At 44.7% G+C, this 19,535-nt stretch overlaps 1 protein-coding gene across 2 annotated transcripts in view; it reads right to left on the bottom strand.

Annotated features, from left to right (window-relative positions):
- Nucleotides 1-19,535, bottom strand: part of ttc27 (tetratricopeptide repeat domain 27) — a 120,921-nt gene that overhangs the window by 88,482 nt on the left and 12,904 nt on the right. For both annotated transcript variants that reach the window (XM_061964625.2, XM_061964624.2), the window contains one exon: nt 5,579-5,762. In XM_061964625.2, coding sequence (XP_061820609.1) covers nt 5,579-5,762 — 184 coding nt within the window. The remainder of the gene's footprint in view (nt 1-5,578; nt 5,763-19,535) is intronic.

Raw genomic sequence — 19,535 nt, forward strand, 5'->3', positions numbered from 1 at the left:
TCTATGGGTGGTGAGCCCATTGGAGGGGGGATCCACGTTGCCTCTTCGGGCTGTGCCCGGCCGGGCCCCATGGGGACAGGCCCGGCCACCAGGTGCTCGCCATCGTGCCCCACCTCCGGGCCTGGCTCCAGAGGGGGGCCCCGGTGACCCGCGTCCGGGCAAGGGAAATCTGGGTTCCTTGTTTGTTTTCTTCATAGAGGTCTTCGAGCTGCTCTTTGTCTGATCCCTCACCTAGGACCAGTTTGTCTTGGGAGACCCTACCAGGGGGCATAAAGCCCCCGGACAACATAGCTCCTAGGATCATTGGGACACGCAAACTCTTCTACCACGTTAAGGTGGCAGCTCAGAGAGGAGAATATATTATGACTAATAATATTAGGACCATCAGTGTTAAATATTATTAACTTATCACTTTCCCTTGGCCCTGTTCCCCTAGCATTCAAAAAAGCGGTTATTCATTATCTGCTCAAAAGACCTAACCTCGATCCTGACCTCATGGTAAACTACCGGCGGAAGCCCCACCTTCCATTTATCTCGAAAATCCTTGAAAAAATTGTTGCACAGCAGCTAAATGAACACTTAGCGTCTAACAGGCTCTGTGAACCCTTTCAGTCCGGTTTCAGGGCAAATCACTCTACGGAGACAGCCCTCGCAAAAATGACTTATGATTAAGGGTGTAACGGTACACAAAAGTTTTGGTTCGGTACGTACCTCGGTTTAGAGGTCACAGTTCGGTTAATTTTCGGTACAGTAAGAAAACAACAAAATATAAATTTTTTGGTTATTTATTTACCAAATTTGCAAAATCTTCCACCAAAAATATTTTTCTTAGTGGAATATTTGATGTGAAGTAATCGGAACCTTGGATGGGTCAATAATTCATAATAACATTGATTTGGATTCAATATTTTGTTTTGAGCAATGACAGTTTGAAAGAAAAAAAACAGCTTTGTTTTATTAGTCAACATTGCAACTTTTTCTAAATTACATTTAACCTTTAAGCTTTTTTATTTCACTTTTGTTATGTTTTTGTTTATTTTAATAGTATTTTTAGAATTTGCCGTGGGCCTTTAAAACATTAGCTGTGGGCCGCAAATGGCCTACGGGGCACAATTTTGACACCCCTGCTATTGATAATAAAAAATTCAATCTGATAAATCTATCGATAAAAAGCAGAGCCTGGCTACGCATGCGCGTTTATCATAACTCTATCGCTCTCTCTGTCTCTGCCCCTCCCTCACGAATGCTGCTGTGCGCACACATCCACCATTTGTTTTGTTTTTAACCCCTTCTTAGCCCTGAACGTACATTGAAAATACACGCAACCCTTACTCAAAATGCCGGACATTTGAGGCATTTAAGAAAGCCCTGCAAAAGAGGACATGTCCGGTGAAAAGAGGACATATGGTCATTCTATCGTAGCCCGGTCGTTGCTAGCATGCCGTGTGTTGTGCCTCGGTGTGCATTGTTTACACAACGTGCGGTACGGTACTTAATATGTCCGTGTGGAAACTCATTCGGTACACCTCCGAACCGAACCGAAACCCCCGAACCGAAACGGTTCAATACAAATACACGTACCGTTACACCCTTTCTTATGATCTATTGCTAACTATGAATGCTGATGCGTCATCAATGTTGCTGCTACTTGATCTTAGCGCTGCTTTCAATACCGTCGATCATAACATTTTATTAGAACGTATCAAAACACAATTTGGTATGTCAGACTTAGCCTTTTCTTGGTTTAACTCCTCTTTCACTGACAGGATGCAGTGCGTTTCTCATAACAATATGACCTTGGAGTATGTTAAGGTAACGGTTCTTGGCCCTGCACTCTTCAGCATCTACATGCTGCCGCTAGGTGACATCATACGCAAATACGGTGTTAACTTTCACTGTTATGCTGATGACACCCAACTCTACATGCCCTTAAAGCTGACCAACACGCCAAACTGTAGTCAACTTAACGCTAAGAAAACGGAAATGCTGTTTATAGGTCCTGCTAGACACCGACACCTATTTAATAAATCCACTTTAACATTTGACAACCAAACAATTACACAAAGCGACTCGGTAAAGAATCTCAGTATTATCTTTGACCCAACTATCTCATTTGATTCACTCATTAAGAGTGTTACTAAAACAACCTTCTTTCACCTCGGTAATATTGCTAAAATTTGTCCCATTTTGTCCACCACCAACGTTGACATCATTAATCATGGGTTTTTAACGTCTCGTCTCGATAACTGTAACGTGTTATTTTTGGGTCTCCCTTTGTCTAGCATTAAAAGATTACAGTTGGTACAAAATGCGGCTGCTAGACTTTTGACAAGAACAAGAAAGTTTGATCATATTACGCCTATACTGGCTCACCTGCACTGGCTTCCTGTGCACTTAAGATGCGACTTTAAGGTTTTACTACTACGTATAAAATACTAAACGGTCTAGCTCCGTCCTATCTTACTGATTGTATTGTACCATATGTCCCAGCCAGAAATCTGCGTTCTAAGAACTCCGGCTTATTCATGATTCCCATAGCCCAAAAAAAGTCTGCGGGCTATAGAGCGTTTTCTATTCGAGTTCCAGTACTCTGGAATGCCCTAACGGGAGGGTTCTCCATCTGTCCTGTCCAGCCACTTAGGCAAATCATATTGTTGATGTAGATACCCATATCTGTTGTACAAATTTACTTTAGAAAAGAGAAGTGTTGAATACTTCTCTTGTTGCCTTATTTGTATTTACTTTATTAAATGTTTGGGAAGCATTTAGGTTAAGAAAAACAGTTTTCTTTAAAGAAATAGAGAAATTGATCAATGCTGTTTATCTCTTTTACGGAGGAAATTAGTTAATTATACAACTGGCATCCAATGTTATTAAAAATTTATAGATTTTGAATCGACAAACCGTTTTGAACCCAAGAATCAATCAATCAATCAAAGTTTACTTATATAGCCTTTAATCACAAATGTCTCAAAGGGAGAACGATCCCCACATCAGAGCAAGAAAAATCTCAACCCAGTGGGAACAACGAGAAACCCTGGAAGGGACCGCAGATGTGGAGATCCCCCCTGGGTGACCGGTGCAATGGATGCCGAGTGGATACAGTTAATTATGTTAGAAATCTAAATCTAATTGTTACCGCCAAGAATCAAGTCGAATCGAATCGTGTGGTGCCCAAATATTCACAGCCCCAATATTTATATACTGCTTTAAAAATAGCCCCGTGAGAAATTCATAGTAAATTGCTGACCACCTTTAATAAGAATCGGAATAGAGAATCCTTTCGAAATAAAATTGAAACGAGCAACCGGAATCAGAAGTGTAATCGTCAAATCTAAAGATGCCTAATCCCACATTGAGCAATGGTCCCAAGAAAATAATTGCTATGATGTGAGCGCAAGTTCATTTTGTTTGCCTGAAGTGGCAAAATGAGGTGGAGCTCGGCACCGCTAGGCAGCCCTTCGGAAGTCATCCAGATTGTGACCAATCACAGAAAAGTGGGCTCAGCAGGAAGCAGGCCAGGGGTGTAGTTGATTTCAGACCATTTTTGCAGGATGCAGAAAATGCAAGGAAGTAATGCAGATCTACAAAGATCTAAAAAGCTTTCTGTGCGGGTAATTGTGTGTAGCTGCTCTATTGGAGTCCAAAATGAGTATAAGTCCCCTTTAAATGGGGACCACAGCCATTTTTAGCCGTCTTTGCTTGATGGGCAATTAGTTTTTTTTTTCAATTTTGGGGACAACCAACACGCTTGGCTGCCTTTCTATTTGCTTCCGGGCAATTAAAAAAAACTGAAGCAATCATGATGAAGGGAAGGAGGAGCACTATGTGCCACAGTCATTATATTCAGGAGGTTTCCGGCCAGTGGGTGGAAGAGAAATGTTAAGATGTCCTTATTAAGAATGAATAATTCATGACAAAAAGAATAGAGACACTTAAATGGAGCGATCAGACACGCTTGGGAACTGCTTGGAGTTACGCTCAACTACTTCCACACCCACACCCACCTCATCAAGTCATTATGCAGTGGATTACATTTAAAATGACGCCCCTCAGATTGACTGACTCACAGCAACAGAAGCGGTTGTCGACATAAAAGGAACCATCCATTGCTTAAATATTAACTTGTGAGTTTGTCTAAGACACTAGAAGAATCAATGTTAAGAACAGTTTTTTTTGTTGACATTTTTTTTCTCCATTTGAGCAAACAGTGGTACCTAGAGTGTTACCTATTTTGAGATGCACGCGGCCTCTAAGGGTTATTGTATGTAATGCTTTAAGTCGCGAGCATAGATTTAAGTTACTGTTTGTTTTTTCATCCTTGCCCTCCAACCACCGGATGTCGCAGTCACTACACGACACGTAAAAGGGCAGATCCATCCTGGTATCGACACGAAGGGTAATAAGAGTATATCATTGAAAGTAAAATGATTATATCGATATTTTTATTTTCTCAAAAAAAATGTTTTTCTTATGTTAATGTCTACAAATTCAGAGAATAATTTCCTGGACACAGGAGGACTTTGAAGGCAAAATGATTCCAAAAAGTAATATATCGTAGTTTTTTTATTTGTTTCGTTGTTGTGTGCTGTGGATTCCGTTTTGCTTAAACAATTGTAAGCAATTATGGAGAATGAGGAACTAGTTTAGGCAGCACGGTGGCAAAGGTGTTAGTACATGTGCCTCACAAGAAGGTCATGGGTTACATTCCCGGCCTTGGGGTCTTTCTGTGTGGAGTTTGCATGTTCTCCCATTGACTGCTTTGGTTCCCTCTGGGTACTCCAAAGACATGCGCCTGGGGATAGACTGATTGGCAACACTAAATCGGCCCTAGTGTGTGAATGTGAGTGTAAATGTTGTCTATCTGTGTTGGTCCTGCGACAAAGTGGTGACTTGTCCAGGGTGTACCACGCCTACCGCTCGAGTACAACTGGGATAGGCTCCAGCACCCCCCGCAATCCCGAAAAGGACAAGCGGTAGAAAATGGATGGATGGATGGATGGATGGACGGAGAAACTAGTTATGTAAATTGAAACATTTACAGTTAATACATGTGATCGGTATCAGACAAAGATCAGTATCGGAATCAGCAGCATAAAACCCAGACTGGAACATCCCTAAGAGAAACTATTAAAAACACGTCCTACCGTGTAACCAACAGACTACCTCCAGTGTTTCAATGAGCTGACCGCTTGGGCTCTTGTTCAGCCTTCCCCCTTTGCCCAGTCTGAACTTTGTTTTTTTTAGAAAACTATATAACGATGAGTTTTATTACAAGAATGTTTACGATAAAATCGAGAAATATTCAATACCTGCTGAAGCATGGAGAAGTGCAGGGTTAACCAAGCACTGCTTCATCCTACTCCTTTTCAGTCATGCCAAATTTTGCCAAGTGTAATCTATGATGTTCCTTATTGTAAGTTTAGTTAAGCATGTTCAAAATAAATTAATCCATTACTATGACAATGACAAGCAATTTGGAACTACACGTGTCTGTTAATCAATCCCTCGATTGACAGAAATACGTTTTTACCAATAATCTGGTCGTCTGTTGTCAAACGATGATATTGCTGTTTACCTGTTGTTTCGATCCCCATCTTCGCCACCATCCAGGTACAACAGGATCTGTCGCTCCAGGTAGGCCTCAATGTCCTCCCCCTCACTGCAGGTGCAATCTCCAACGAGCAGAACCAGCTCTGAAGTGCTCCTAAGAACCGCCTTGAAGTCCCCATTCATCAAGTACTCCAGCAAGGAGCCAGCCACTATAAAACAATATTTTGACATTGACTTAAAATTTTGCATATGTGATGCCGTTAACGCTGCGTTGACTAATTATATTAGGGCTGCAACTAACAACTGATTTGATCATCGATTAATCTGTCGATTATTACTTCGATTGATCGATTAATAATCGGATAAAAGAGACAAACTACATTTCTATCCTTTCCAGTATTTTATTGAAAAAAACCAGCATACTGGCACCAGACTGGCACCATACTTATTTTGATTATTGTTTTTCAACTATAAATGTTGCAGTTTATAAATAAAGGTTTATAAAAATAAAAAAATAATAAAAATAAATAAAAAGTAGCCTCTGCGCATGCGCATAGCATAGATCCAACGAATCGATGACTAAATTAATCGCTGTGGAGAGGGGCGTGGTTCACGCGTTCCCTGAGGGCGGGGTGTGTGCAGGGGCCGGCCATGAAGCGGCAGACAGGTGAGTGGATATCTCAGCGGGAACGAGTTATCTAATCACTTGTTCCTTTTATTAGCAGCGTCGGAGACCATGAGGGGGTGGTGTGGGCTGGAGACGACGAGAGCGACACCACGAGAGAGACGCTGAAAAGCGGAGAGAAACTTTGGGAGAAAGAAAATAAAATAATTGTAAACGCTGCATCGGATGGTTGTGCCAGTTCCTGTGGTCCCAGACGAACCCGAACCTAAGCCTCGCTACAGTGGTGCCCAACAGGAAAGCGGACCAGGAAGAGGATGTCGGCACCAACCCCTTTGGAGGCGCTGGGCCAAGTTCTGGCCGAGGTGTCAGCGGCGAGCAGACAGCAGACCCAAGTGCTGCGAGTGCTGATGAACAGAGCAGAGGCAGCGGGAGGGATGTCCTCCATGAAGCGCATGGTGGAGGGGGAGGACCCCCAGGCATTCCTGGACGTCTTCGAGGCCACGGCGACGTCGTGCAAGTGGCCGGAGGAGGAATGGGGCGCGAAGCTGCTGCCGCTCCTGGTGGGGGAGGCGCAGCGGGCGGCGCTGAGTCTCCCGGCGACCGCCCGCATGCAGTACGCCGATCTACGCCACGCCATCCTGGACCGGGTCGGCAGCAGCCCTGAAGACCACCGCCGAAAGTTCCGGGCCATGAAGTTGGGGTCAGAGGACCGGCCCTTCGTGTTGGCATACCGGATGAGGGACGCGGCAACCCGGTGGCTCCAGCCCAATGGGCTGGACCCAAAGATGTTGGAGTCCATCATCCTAGAACAATTTATTGATGCCCTCCCGGCCAGGACCTCAGCATGGGTGCGGTACCACAGCTCCCCAGATGTAAAAACAGCGGTGAAACTGGCGGAGGAGCACCTGGCGGTCCAGCGGGAGGCGACCCCAAAGACAGCCGAAAGGCCCACCCCAGCACCCCGCCGACGACTCGCCCCTCTATGGGGGGGGATGGAGGAGACGTCCTGGGAGCAGCGACCACGCACGACCGAGCCACCCGGAGCCAACGAGCAGGTCCCCCACGCGGGCAGCCAACAAAAAATCGCACCCACACGCACCCACATATACACAGGGGGCACGGGGCTATAATATCTCCTCTGTTGGTGCATTTCAGGGTACCGGCGCTGCGGAGAGGGGGCTTCCCTCGCAGATGGCGCCTCAAACACCAGGGCCGGTGTGCTGGAGGTGCGGACGGCCAGGTCACGTGCGCCGGGAGTGCTCCATGATGGAGGTGGGGCAGGTGATGCGGGTTGTCGGGCCTCCAGCACCCGCCCCCGATCTGGGGGAGACGTACTGCGTCCCGATAAGGGTACAAGGGAGTACATACCGGGCGATGGTGGATTCGGGCTGTAAACAGTCCATGATCCACCAAAATCTGGTTCGACCCGGGGTATTGAGGCATGCAACACGGGTGAAAATTAGGTGTATTCATGGGGATGTGCACGAGTACCCTATTGTGCCAGTGGAAATTTTACATAAAGATCAAAAGCATAAAGTCAAGGTTGCCGTAAGCGCGCAACTTACGCACCCCGTAATTCTAGGGACGAATTGGCCGGGATTTAACCACTTGGTGACGCAATGTGTGGGGGTGCGTTCATGGACAGTAGGCGAGGGGAGTATCCGCGCAGTTCTCAGCGGCTTCATCCGGTACTGCCGAGCGGGAACCGGGGGGGGGCTTCGCGGGAGGCCCCCCGGTGGCATCCTACTGAGGATTTTCCCCTCGAGCAGTCCCGTGATGAAACCTTGCGCGAGGCCTGGGACCAGGTGGATTATATTGACGGTCAGCTGGTGCGCCCGGGGAAAGCGCGGGTATTCCCCCATTTTTCAATTATTCGGGACAGATTGTACCGAGTGGGCCGTGACACTCGAACCGGGGAGGAACACACCCAGTTGTTGGTGCCAAAACGCCACCGGGAAATGGTTTTCCAGGCGGCGCATTTTAATCCCATGTCTGGCCATTTAGGATATGATAAAACACTTAATCGGGTCATGGTCCGATTCTATTGGCCAGGCCTCCGGGCAGACGTGCGCCGTTGGTGCGCTGCCTGCCCAGACTGCCAGCTGGTGAACCCAGCGGCCACCCCAAAGGCGCCCTTGCGCCCATTACCGCTCATGGAGGTCCCGTTCGAGAGAATTGGGATGGACCTCATCGGACCATTTCACCCGAGCACACGGGGATACCGCTTTGTATTAGTCCTGGTGGATTACGCAACGCGCTATCCCGAAGCAGTGCCCTTGCGCTCTATCTCTGCCAAGAGTGTTGCGCAAGCGCTGTTTCAGGTCATCTCCCGAGTTGGAATCCCGAAAGAGATTCTGACTGACCAAGGCACGTCCTTTATGTCGCGCACGATAAAGGAACTTTACGGGTTATTGGGAATTAAAGCGATCCGCACCAGCGTATATCATCCGCAAACAGATGGGCTGGTGGAGAGATTAAATAAAACGCTGAAAACCATGATCCGTAAATTTATGCACGAGGACAAACAGAATTGGGATAAATGGTTGGACCCCCTAATGTTTGCGATGCGCGAGGTACCCCAGGCCTCAGTTGGTTTTGCACCGTTTGAGTTATTGTACGGCCGAAGGCCTCGCGGAGTGCTGGACGTTATTAAGGAAAGCTGGGAGGAGGGTCCGAGCTCCAGCAAAAATGAAATTCAGTACGTCATGGACATGCGAGCAAAACTACACAAGGTGGGGCACTTGTCACGAGAGAATTTGCTCCGTGCCCAAGAGCGTCAGCGGCGCACGTATAACAGGGGGACCCAACTACGCAAATTCGCACCGGGAGAAAAAGTGCTTGTATTGCTTCCAACCTCAAACTCCAAATTACTTGCAAAGTGGCAGGGACCCTTTGAGGTCGCACGGCAAGTGGGTGATGTCGATTATGAGGTTCGGCGCTCGGACCGACGCGGAGACACTCAGATTTACCATCTGAACCTGCTGAAGGCGTGGAAGGAGGCGGAGCCTGTTTCCATGGTGACAGTAGTGAGGGAGGAGGAGGAGTTGGGGCCGGAGATCCCGCGCTCTGGCCCGGCCCCTCGGCTGACCTGTGATGACCAGCTCACATTGGCGCAGAGAGCAGAGGTTGCTGAGTTACAGCAGCGCTACTCTGACGTGTTCTCCTCGCGGCCCGGTCGCACGAATCTCATCCGACATCATATTGAGACCAGCCCGGGGGTTACGGTGCGGTCTCGGCCATATCGGCTTCCCGAACACAAGCGCAAAGTGGTTCGGGAGGAATTAAAAACCATGCTTGAGTTATAAATAAATACATGATAAATGGGTTGTACTTGTATAGCGCTCTTCTACCTTCAAGGTACTCAAAGCGCTTTGACACTACTTCCACATTTACCCATTCACACACACATTCACACACTGATGGAGGGAGCTGCCATGCAAGGCGCTAACCAGCACCCATCAGGAGCAAGGGTGAAGTGTCTTGCTCAGGACACAACGGACATGACGAGGTTGGTACTAGGTGGGGATTGAACCAGGGACCCTCGGGTCGCGCACGGCCACTCTTTCACTGCGCCACGCCGTCCCTTGGGTGGGTGTAATAGAAGAATCCCACAGCGCGTGGTGCAGTCCCGTTGTTCTGGTTGGGAAGAGGGACGGGACTGTGCGGTTCTGTGTGGATTACCGCAGGGTGAATGAAATATCACGTTTTGACGCGTACCCAATGCCTCGGGTCGACGAGCTCCTAGATCGGCTGGGCACTGCTCGTTTTTTTACGACACTGGATTTGACCAAGGGCTACTGGCAGATTCCCTTGTCACCAGAGTCCCGAGAAAAAACGGCTTTCTCCACTCCGGAAGGTTTGTACCAATTCGTAACACTTCCGTTTGGCTTGTTCGGTGCGCCCGCCACGTTCCAGCGTCTCATGGACCGCGTGCTGCGCCCCCACGCTGCATACGCGGCTGCCTACCTGGATGATGTCATCATCCAGAGTGGCAGCTGGGAAGAACACATGCGGCGGGTGGGGGCGGTGCTCGAGTCCCTGAGGCGGGCGGGGCTCACCGCCAACCCGGCGAAGTGCGCAGTTGGCCGGAGGGAGGTACAGTACCTGGGGTACCACTTGGGAGGGGGACAGGTGCGGCCCCAGGTAGACAAAACAGCGGCAATCGCGGCCTGTCCACCCCCCAAGACAAAAAAAGAGGTGAGGCAGTTTTTGGGACTGGCGGGCTATTACCGCCGGTTCATTCCCCGGTTCGCGGACTTGACCGGCCCACTGACTGACCTCACCCGGAAGGGTGCCCCAGAACTGGTCCAGTGGACGGAGCAGTGCCAGCGGGGGTTTGAGAAGGTAAAAACAGCACTCTGCAAGGAGCCGGTGCTGCACATGCCTAACTTTGACATCCCTTTCTGTCTGCAGGCGGACGCGTCGGGCCGGGGGCTGGGGGCGGTGCTGTTCCAGCGGGTGGGGGACGTCGACCTGTACATCAGCCGTAAACTCTCGGACCGGGAGGCAAGGTACAGCACGGTGGAGAGGGAGTGCCTTGCCATCCGGTGGGCGGTCGGGGCCCTCCGCTGCTACCTGTTGGGGCGTGCCTTCAGTCTCTGCTCGGACCACAAACCGCTCCAGTAGCTCCACCGCATGAAGGACGCCAACGCGCGGATCACCCGGTGGTATCTGGCATTACAGCCCTACAACTTCCGGGTGGTCCACAGGCCGGGTGCGCAGATGGCCGTGGCCGACTTCCTCTCTCGCCCCGCTATGGGGAGGTGTGGGGGGTAGTGGGCGCGGCCGGACGACTGCCCGGCCTGAGTCTAGCAGTGGAGGCATGTGGAGAGGGGCGTGGTTCACGCGTTCCCTGCGGGCGGGGTGTGTGCAGGGGCCGGCCATGAAGCGGCAGACAGGTGAGTGGATATCTCAGCTGGAACGAGTTATCGAATCACCTGTTCCTTTTATTAGCAGCGTCGGAGACCATGAGGGGGTGGTGTGGGCTGGAGACTACGAGAGCGACACCACAAGAGAGACGCTGAAAAGCGGAAAGAGACTTTGGGAGAAATAAAATAAAATAATTGTAAACGCTGCATCGGATGGTTGTGCCAGTTCCTGTGGTCCCAGACGAACCTGAACCTAAGCCTCGCTACAATCGCCAACTATTTTTAGAATCGATTTTAATCGATTAGGTGTTGCAGCCCTAAATTATATCATATCAAACTTTATTTTTATAACACTTATGATAGACAAGCTGCAAACAAAGTGCTGTACAAAAAAAAAAAAGAGAAAAAACACACACGCATTTACACACACTCGCACGCACACACCCACACAGCACTATTGACAATAACAAAGCAAAAACAAAACAAGGCATGGCACTGAGGCGTCCCACACTAGAAAACAACTAAAATTAATGGCAGGTAAAAAAAATTATAAAACACATGATAAAATATATCTAAAAATATAATATAAATATTACATTATTAAGTTAATAAAAACATAACATCAGAATATTAGGAGCAGTATTAAAATCAAGATAGAAAACCACACAATAAAATAATAAAAACCATAACAGTTTAAGATGATCAGTAAAATGCGTAATTAAAAAGGTGTGTCTTTAGCCTTTCTTTTTATTTCAACGCTCTCTGCAGTCCTGAGGCTCTCTGGCAAGCTGTTCCATAGGTGGGGGCCGTAGTGACTTAATGCAGTCTCACCGTGGGTCTTTGTTCTGGTATTTGGTAAAGCTAAAAGGCCAGTGCCAGAGGACCTCATGGTCCGCAAGGGGTTGATACAGTAAAAGCAGGTCAGACAGATAAGAAGGCACAAGGCATTCAAAAATGGTCATAACATGCAGCTGAGTTTTGTAACAATTGTAAACTTCTGATAGTCTTTTTGGGAAGACCAGAGAGCAGCGCATCACACTAGTCTAAACGACAGGAAATAAAAGCATGCATTATCACATATGTGTTGGCCTGAGAGAACGCTCACGCATATTTTCAAAAGTCAGCTTTATTCTTTCTATTTACTATTTTTAACGGATTGAATGCAAACAAGTTTAAGTTCAATAAAAAAATATAAAAACTTTTTTTTTTTCATAATTATACAATATATCGAAAAAACATACTTACATGTTCTTATAGTTCCATACAACACCTTTTCATAAATATAATAAATGTCACCATAACAACAATTTACAAACTATACAATTTTTGACCAGGCTTGTGCAAACTTTCAAATTCTGAATTGCAATGCAATTCATTTGAAAAAATTGAATTGACTCCACCCCGCAGGATGTTAAGTAAATTGGAATTACGGTAAGGGGAATTGAATTCATTGTAATTGGGTGAAATTATTTTAAGCCAAATAACAGGAATAGTGTGATGCTTTTAACAAAGTCCATCCGTCCTAAACATTTGTATGACAATTTTTTTGGGATGCCAATTTTGTATTTGTGTGACAACTTTACCTTCTGTGCATCAAGCATTTTCCAAATCCCACAATGTATGATCAGTTGTCTCCTTCTTAATCGCTAACAATGCAGGTAATCAATTTGCCTCTAAATCACTTTTAAAAAATGCATCCAACAACTGCCAACAATACTTCATTTTCAACTGTAATAACCAAGCTGTAGCGACACTGTTTTCGTAAGAAGGAACACTGAGGAACTGTTTATCTAGCATAGTAACACATCGTCTTGTGACGCCATGCTACGCGTTAGCCGTAAGCTAGCTACGGCGAAAGGTAAGCTAGCGATTAGAGGTGGGAATTTTTGGGCACCTCACGATTCGATTACGATTACAATTCAGGTGCTATGATTCGATTATATATCGATTATTGATGTATGTTTAATTTATGTATATTGATGCAGTTTAAAAACATTTTTGTTTAACTAAATAACCGTTTATCACTTGCAACTTTTAAAAACAGTGCATTTGTTAAATTATGGGAATGCGTGCAAAATTGAAACATAAGTGCTCTAAAATAAAGGAGCTGGTCGGATCTCTCGGTGAGGTGGCTCGCTGCAGTCAGCCAAATTGTAGAACTGTCTGCATTACTTTATTTACAATAAATAAATCCACTATCAATTATTGACGTTTACTAATCGATTTTCTAATTTTCCATGTCCGAATTGCGATGCATCTAAAAATCGATTATTTCCACCACCTCTACGAGCTACGACATGAAGTAAGCCAGCTTTTGCATCAGCAGCGCAATCGCTTTTGAGTTTGTAATGCAAAACAAAATGCGACAAGACACCAATCAGTACTGATAGAAAACCATGAACAATCATATTACATTAAGTATAAGCCCACATTTCATGTTTTGTTTCTACACACCTTGCTCGACAGTCTATGTACTGTAGTATTAATAACACGCATGATATGCTGCATGTGTCATGATCAATATTATAGTGACTCACTTGATTGACAGTTGTCGGTTTTGTCCAGACGGCAGGGGAACATTTTTTCAAGTTGATGTTGGGTAAGCACGCCATTTATGTCGGCATAGCTTGGCTCCAAGTTTCACATTTGCAGCTTAAGTCACGCCAACCTCACTTCTCAGCTTAAGTATGCTCCAGCGTTTCACCCTCTCTTTGTGCTCGCTTCTATAACTAGTAGTTCATCCTCCGTATATTCAGGTTCAAAAAAATAAAGTTATGAACGCTCATTCGTCCAAAAATAGTTATTTTCATTGTCTTAGTTATTTTCATTGTCTGTTACCAAGTCTGCCATGATTAGAGAGTGGTGAGGACGGAGGAAAGGATCATCAGGACTCCTCTTCCTCCTATCCAGGAGATCGCAAAAAGCCGCTGCCTGACCAGGGCTCAGAAAATCTGCAAAGACTCCTCCCACCCCCACCAAGGACTGTTTTCACTGCTGGACTCTAGAAAGAGGTTCCGCAGCCTCTGAAGCAGAACCTCCAGGTTCTGTAACAGCTTCTTCCCTCAAGCCGTAAGACTCTTGAACGCATCATAATTAAATTATCCTCTCAACTCCCCCCAAAATGGATTAACTCGCTGGAATAAAAAAGACAATATAACATACATCCATAAACGTGGACGCATGTGAAAAAGTGCAATATATTTATCTCCACAGTAATCTATTTATTTATTTATATATATTTATATTTATTTATTTATTTTATATATATTTATATATTATTTATATATATTTATTTATTTATATATGCACCTTATTGCTTTTTTATCCTGCACTACCATGAGCTTATGTAACAAAATTCTGGTCTTATTTGTGCTGTAAAGTTCAAATTTGAATGACAATAAAAAGGAAGTCTAAGTGTAAGTCTCTAGTCTAATTAGAAAACACTTCCGTTTGTTTTCGGAAGTGGGAACTAGGGTTGGGCGATATGGCCTTTTTTTAAATACCTCGATATTTTTAGGCCATGTCACGATATATATGTCGATATTTTGCCTTAGCCTTGAATGAACACTTGATGCATATAATCACAGCAGTATGATGATTCTGTGTCGACATTAAAACATTATTGTTCTTACTGCATTAATATATGCTCATTTTAAACTTTCATGCAAAGAGGGAAATCACAACTAAGTCAATTTACCAAAACTGTATTTATTAAACAGTTATTAAGCAGTGGCACAAACATTCATGTCATTTCAAAACAGAAAGTGCAAGATTGTCAGAGACATTTTAAAACAAGCTATTAGTGCACTTTTGTGTAAGATGTCACTAAGATGACAATTAGTGCACTTTTGTGTAAGATGTCACTAAGATGACATATCAAAACAACACTACATTAAAGTGCACTTTTTGTACAGAACGCCACTACAATAGTTTAAAACAAATAAAGTGCACTTTTGTGCATGATGTCACACAAGATATTTCAATAACTGTCAAATAAAAATGAGCTGCATAATAGGAACTCAAATAGTATATGTCCTTCGCTATGTGGTAGGTTCCTGTGGACGTTATCTCCTTCTGTTGACTATTTTTTTCATACGGTGTTGATCTGGAAATGGTTGCTTCGGCATTTCGTTGGTGTGGCACCGGCCGGAGATGTTGACATGCGGAATTTCTAGCACTCTTCATTCTCTAGCGGGTGACTTTTCGAATGATGCAACATTAGCAGTGCTGCTACTTTTTGTAGCAACGCTTTTGCCGCATACTTGTTCAACATCTTCCCGCTTGAAGCCAAACCACCGCCAGACAAGGGAACCCGTGCTGTTTTTCTTGGGAATTAATTATTCCTTCATTTGTTATCAGATTCGCACCTTCTCTCTCTCGTATTATCACCCACACCGCACCGTTAGCATCACAGCTAATGTTACCATGTCGCTACCTCTCTGTTCCGCGGGAGCGTGTGACTTTGCACACGTGACGTATGTAAGAAGGTGCGCTTGTTTTAAGTCTCTGTGAGAAGGAGAAACAAGAAAGAGTGAGAAACGCCTGTAGTGTAATGCCTGCAGCTAAAAGCAACTGCGTGAAAACGTATACTCGAACATCACCATCCATCCATCCATTTTCTACCGCTTATTCCCTTTGGGGTCGCTGGAGCCTATCTCAGCTACAATCGGGCGGAAGGCGGGGTACACCCTGGACAAGTCGCCACCTCATCGCAGTACTCGAACATCACGATATAGTCATTTTCTATATCGCACAGATACAAACCTCCCAGCCCTAGTGGGAACACACCAAATTACGGTAAATATTGAACATATTACGAATGGTTATAAACATGTCTGTTACTACATTATACAAACCCCGTTTCCATATGAGTTGGGAAATTGTGTTAGATGTAACTATAAACTGAATACAATGATTTGCAAATCATTTTCAACCCATATTCAGTTGAATATGCTACAAAGACAACATATTTGATGTTCAGACTGATAAACTTTTTTTTTTTGCAAATAATCATTAACTTTAGAATTTGATGCCAGCAACACGTGACAAAGAAGTTGGGAAAGGTGGCAATAAATACTGATAAAGTTGAGGAATGCTCATCAAACACTTATTTGGAACATCCCACAGGTGTGCAGGCTAATTGGGAACAGGTGGGTGCCATGATTGGGTATAAAAACAGCTTCCCAAAAAATGCTCAGTCTTTCACAAGAAAGGATGGGGCGAGGTACACCCCTTTGTCCACAATTGCGTGAGCAAATAGTCAAACAATTTAAGAACAACGTTTCTCAAAGTGCAATTGCAAGAAATTTAGGGATTTCAACATCTACGGTCCATAATATCATCAAAAGGTTCAGAGAATCTGGAGAAATCACTCCACGGAAGCGGCATGGCCGGAAACCAACATTGAATGACCGTGACCTTCGATCCCTCAGACGGCACTGTATCAAAAACCGACATCAATCTCTAAAGGATATCACCACATGGGCTCAGGAACACTTCAGAAAACCACTGTCATTAAATACAGTTTGTCGCTACATCTGTAAGTGCAAGTTAAAGTTCTACTATGCAAAGCGAAAGCCATTTATCAACAACATCCAGAAACGCCGCCGGCTTCTCTGGGCCCGAGATCATCTAAGATGGACTCATGCAAAGTGGAAAAGTGTTCTGTGGTCTGACGAGTCTACATATCAAATTGTTTTTGGAAATATTCGACATCGTGTCATCCGGACCAAAGGCGAAGCGAACCATCCAGACTGTTATCAACCCAAAGTTCAAAAGCCAGCATCTGTGATGGTATGGGGGTGCATTAGTGCCCAAGGCATGGGTAACTTACACATCTGTGAAGGCACCATTAATGCTGAAAGGTACATACGGGTTTTGGAACAACATATGCTGCCATCTAAGCGCCGTCTTTTTCATGGACGCCCCTGCTTATTTCAGCAAGACAATGCCAAGCCACATTCAGCACGTGTTACAACAGCGTGGCTTCGTAAAAAAAGAGTGCGGGTACTTTCCTGGTCCGCCTAGAGTCCAGACCTGTCTCCTATCGAAAATGTGTGGCGCATTATGAAGCGTAAAATACGACAGCGGAGACCCCGGACTGTTGAACGACTGAAGCTCTACATAAAACAAGAATGGGAAAGAATTCCACTTTCAAAGCTTCAACAATTAGTTTCCTCAGTTCCCAATCGTTTATTGAGTTTTGTTAAAAGAAAAGGTGATGTAACACAGTGGTGAACATGCCCTTTCCCAACTACTTTGGCACGTGTTGCAGCCATGAAATTTTAAGTTAATTATTATTTGCAAAAAAAAAATAAAGTTTATGAGTTTGAACATCAAATATCTTGTCTTTGTAGTGCATTCAATTGAATATGTGTTGAAAAGGATTTGCAAATCATTGTATTCCGTTTATATTTACATCTAACACAATTTCCCAACTCACATGGAAACGGGGTTTGTATATACAGGTAAAAGCCAGTAAATTAGAATATTTTGAAAAACTTGATTTATTTCAGTAATTGCATTCAAAAGGTGTAACTTGTACCGGTACATTATATTTATTCATTGCACACAGACTGATGCATTCAAATGTTTATTTCATTTAATTTTGATGATTTGAAGTGGCAACAAATGAAAATCCAAAATTCCGTGTGTCACAAAATTAGAATATTACTTAAGGCTAATACAAAAAAGGGATTTTTAGAAATGTTGGCCAACTGAAAAGTATGAAAATGAAAAATATGAGCATGTACAATACTCAATACTTGGTTGGAGCTCCTTTTGCCTCAATTACTGCGTTAATGCGGCGTGGCATGGAGGCGATGAGTTTCTGGCACTGCTCAGGTGTTATGAGAGCCCAGGTTGCTCTGATAGTGGCCTTCAACTCTTCTGCGTTTTTGGGTCTGGCATTCTGCATCTTCCTTTTCACAATACCCCACAGATTTTCTATGGGGCTAAGGTCAGGGGAGTTGGCGGGCCAATTTAGAACAGAAATACCATGGTCCGTAAACCAGGCACGGGTAGATTTTGCGCTGTGTGCAGGCGCCAAGTCCTGTTGGAACTTGAAATCTCCATCTCCATAGAGCAGGTCAGCAGCAGGAAGCATGAAGTGCTCTAAAACTTGCTGGTAGACGGCTGCGTTGACCCTGGATCTCAGGAAACAGAGTGGACCGACACCAGCAGATGACATGGCACCCCAAACCATCACTGATGGTGGAAACTTTACACTAGACTTCAGGCAACGTGGATCCTGTGCCTCTCCTGTCTTCCTCCAGACTCTGGGACCTCGATTTCCAAAGGAAATGCAAAATTTGCATGGTTGGGTGATGGTTTGGGGTGCCATGTCATCTGCTGGTGTCGGTCCACTCTGTTTCCTGAGATCCAGGGTCAACGCAGCCGTCTACCTGCAAGTTTTAGAGCACTTCATGCTTCCTGCTGCTGACCTGCTCTATGGAGATGGAGATTTCAAGTTCCAACAGGACTTGGCGCCTGCACACAGCGCAAAATCTACCCGTGCCTGGTTTACGGACCATGGTATTTCTGTTCTAAATTGGCCCGCCAACTCCCCTGACCTTAGCCCCATAGAAAATCTGTGGGGTATTGTGAAAAGGAAGATGCAGAATGCCAGACCCAAAAACGCAGAAGAGTTGAAGGCCACTATCAGAGCAACCTGGGCTCTCATAACACCTGAGCAGTGCCAGAAACTCATCGACTCCATGCCACGCCGCATTAACGCAGTAATTGAGGCAAAAGGAGCTCCAACCAAGTATTGAGTATAGTACATGCTCATATTTTTCATTTTCATACTTTTCAGTTGGCCAACATTTCTAAAAATCCCTTTTTTGTATTAGCCTTAAGTAATATTCTAATTTTGTGACACACGGAATTTTGGATTTTCATTTGTTGCCACTTCAAATCATCAAAATTAAATGAAATAAACATTTGAATGCATCAGTCTGTGTGCAATGAATAAATATAATGTACAAGTTACACCTTTTGAATGCAATTACTGAAATAAATCAAGTTTTTCAAAATATTCTAATTTACTGGCTTTTACCTGTACACTTGCAGTGTGGATACAAAATGTTGATGGGGGGTTTGAAGTTATTTCAGAGGGCTTTGAAGGCTACATCGGTCACTCCCATTCGCCGCATTTTACAAGCGTTTTTTTTTAATCATCTTTAGAATCCTAGAAAAAGAACATGTGTTTTCTTGCCTCTCATTATGATTGTGAACGATAGGCACAATTCCCCCAAAAAAGTGCAGTTCCCCTTTATGAGCCCCTGAAATAGAACATGTACAATAGTTTTCCACAAATACTATAATTTTAAAATTCTGGTATGATCATTTCCAATCTGGGAACAGTGCCTCAGTGTCATATTTCTCCAAGATTAATCACCTTGTGCTATGAGAGCACAGCCTGTAGGTTGAATGTGCACAGTTGAATATCTTAGTTGCTCAGACAGCAATGTGTTTATACAAGTTTAGAG

This window comes from Nerophis lumbriciformis, linkage group LG02, assembly GCF_033978685.3.
Source record: "Nerophis lumbriciformis linkage group LG02, RoL_Nlum_v2.1, whole genome shotgun sequence".
In the NCBI taxonomy this organism is placed as follows: Eukaryota; Metazoa; Chordata; class Actinopteri; order Syngnathiformes; family Syngnathidae; genus Nerophis; species Nerophis lumbriciformis.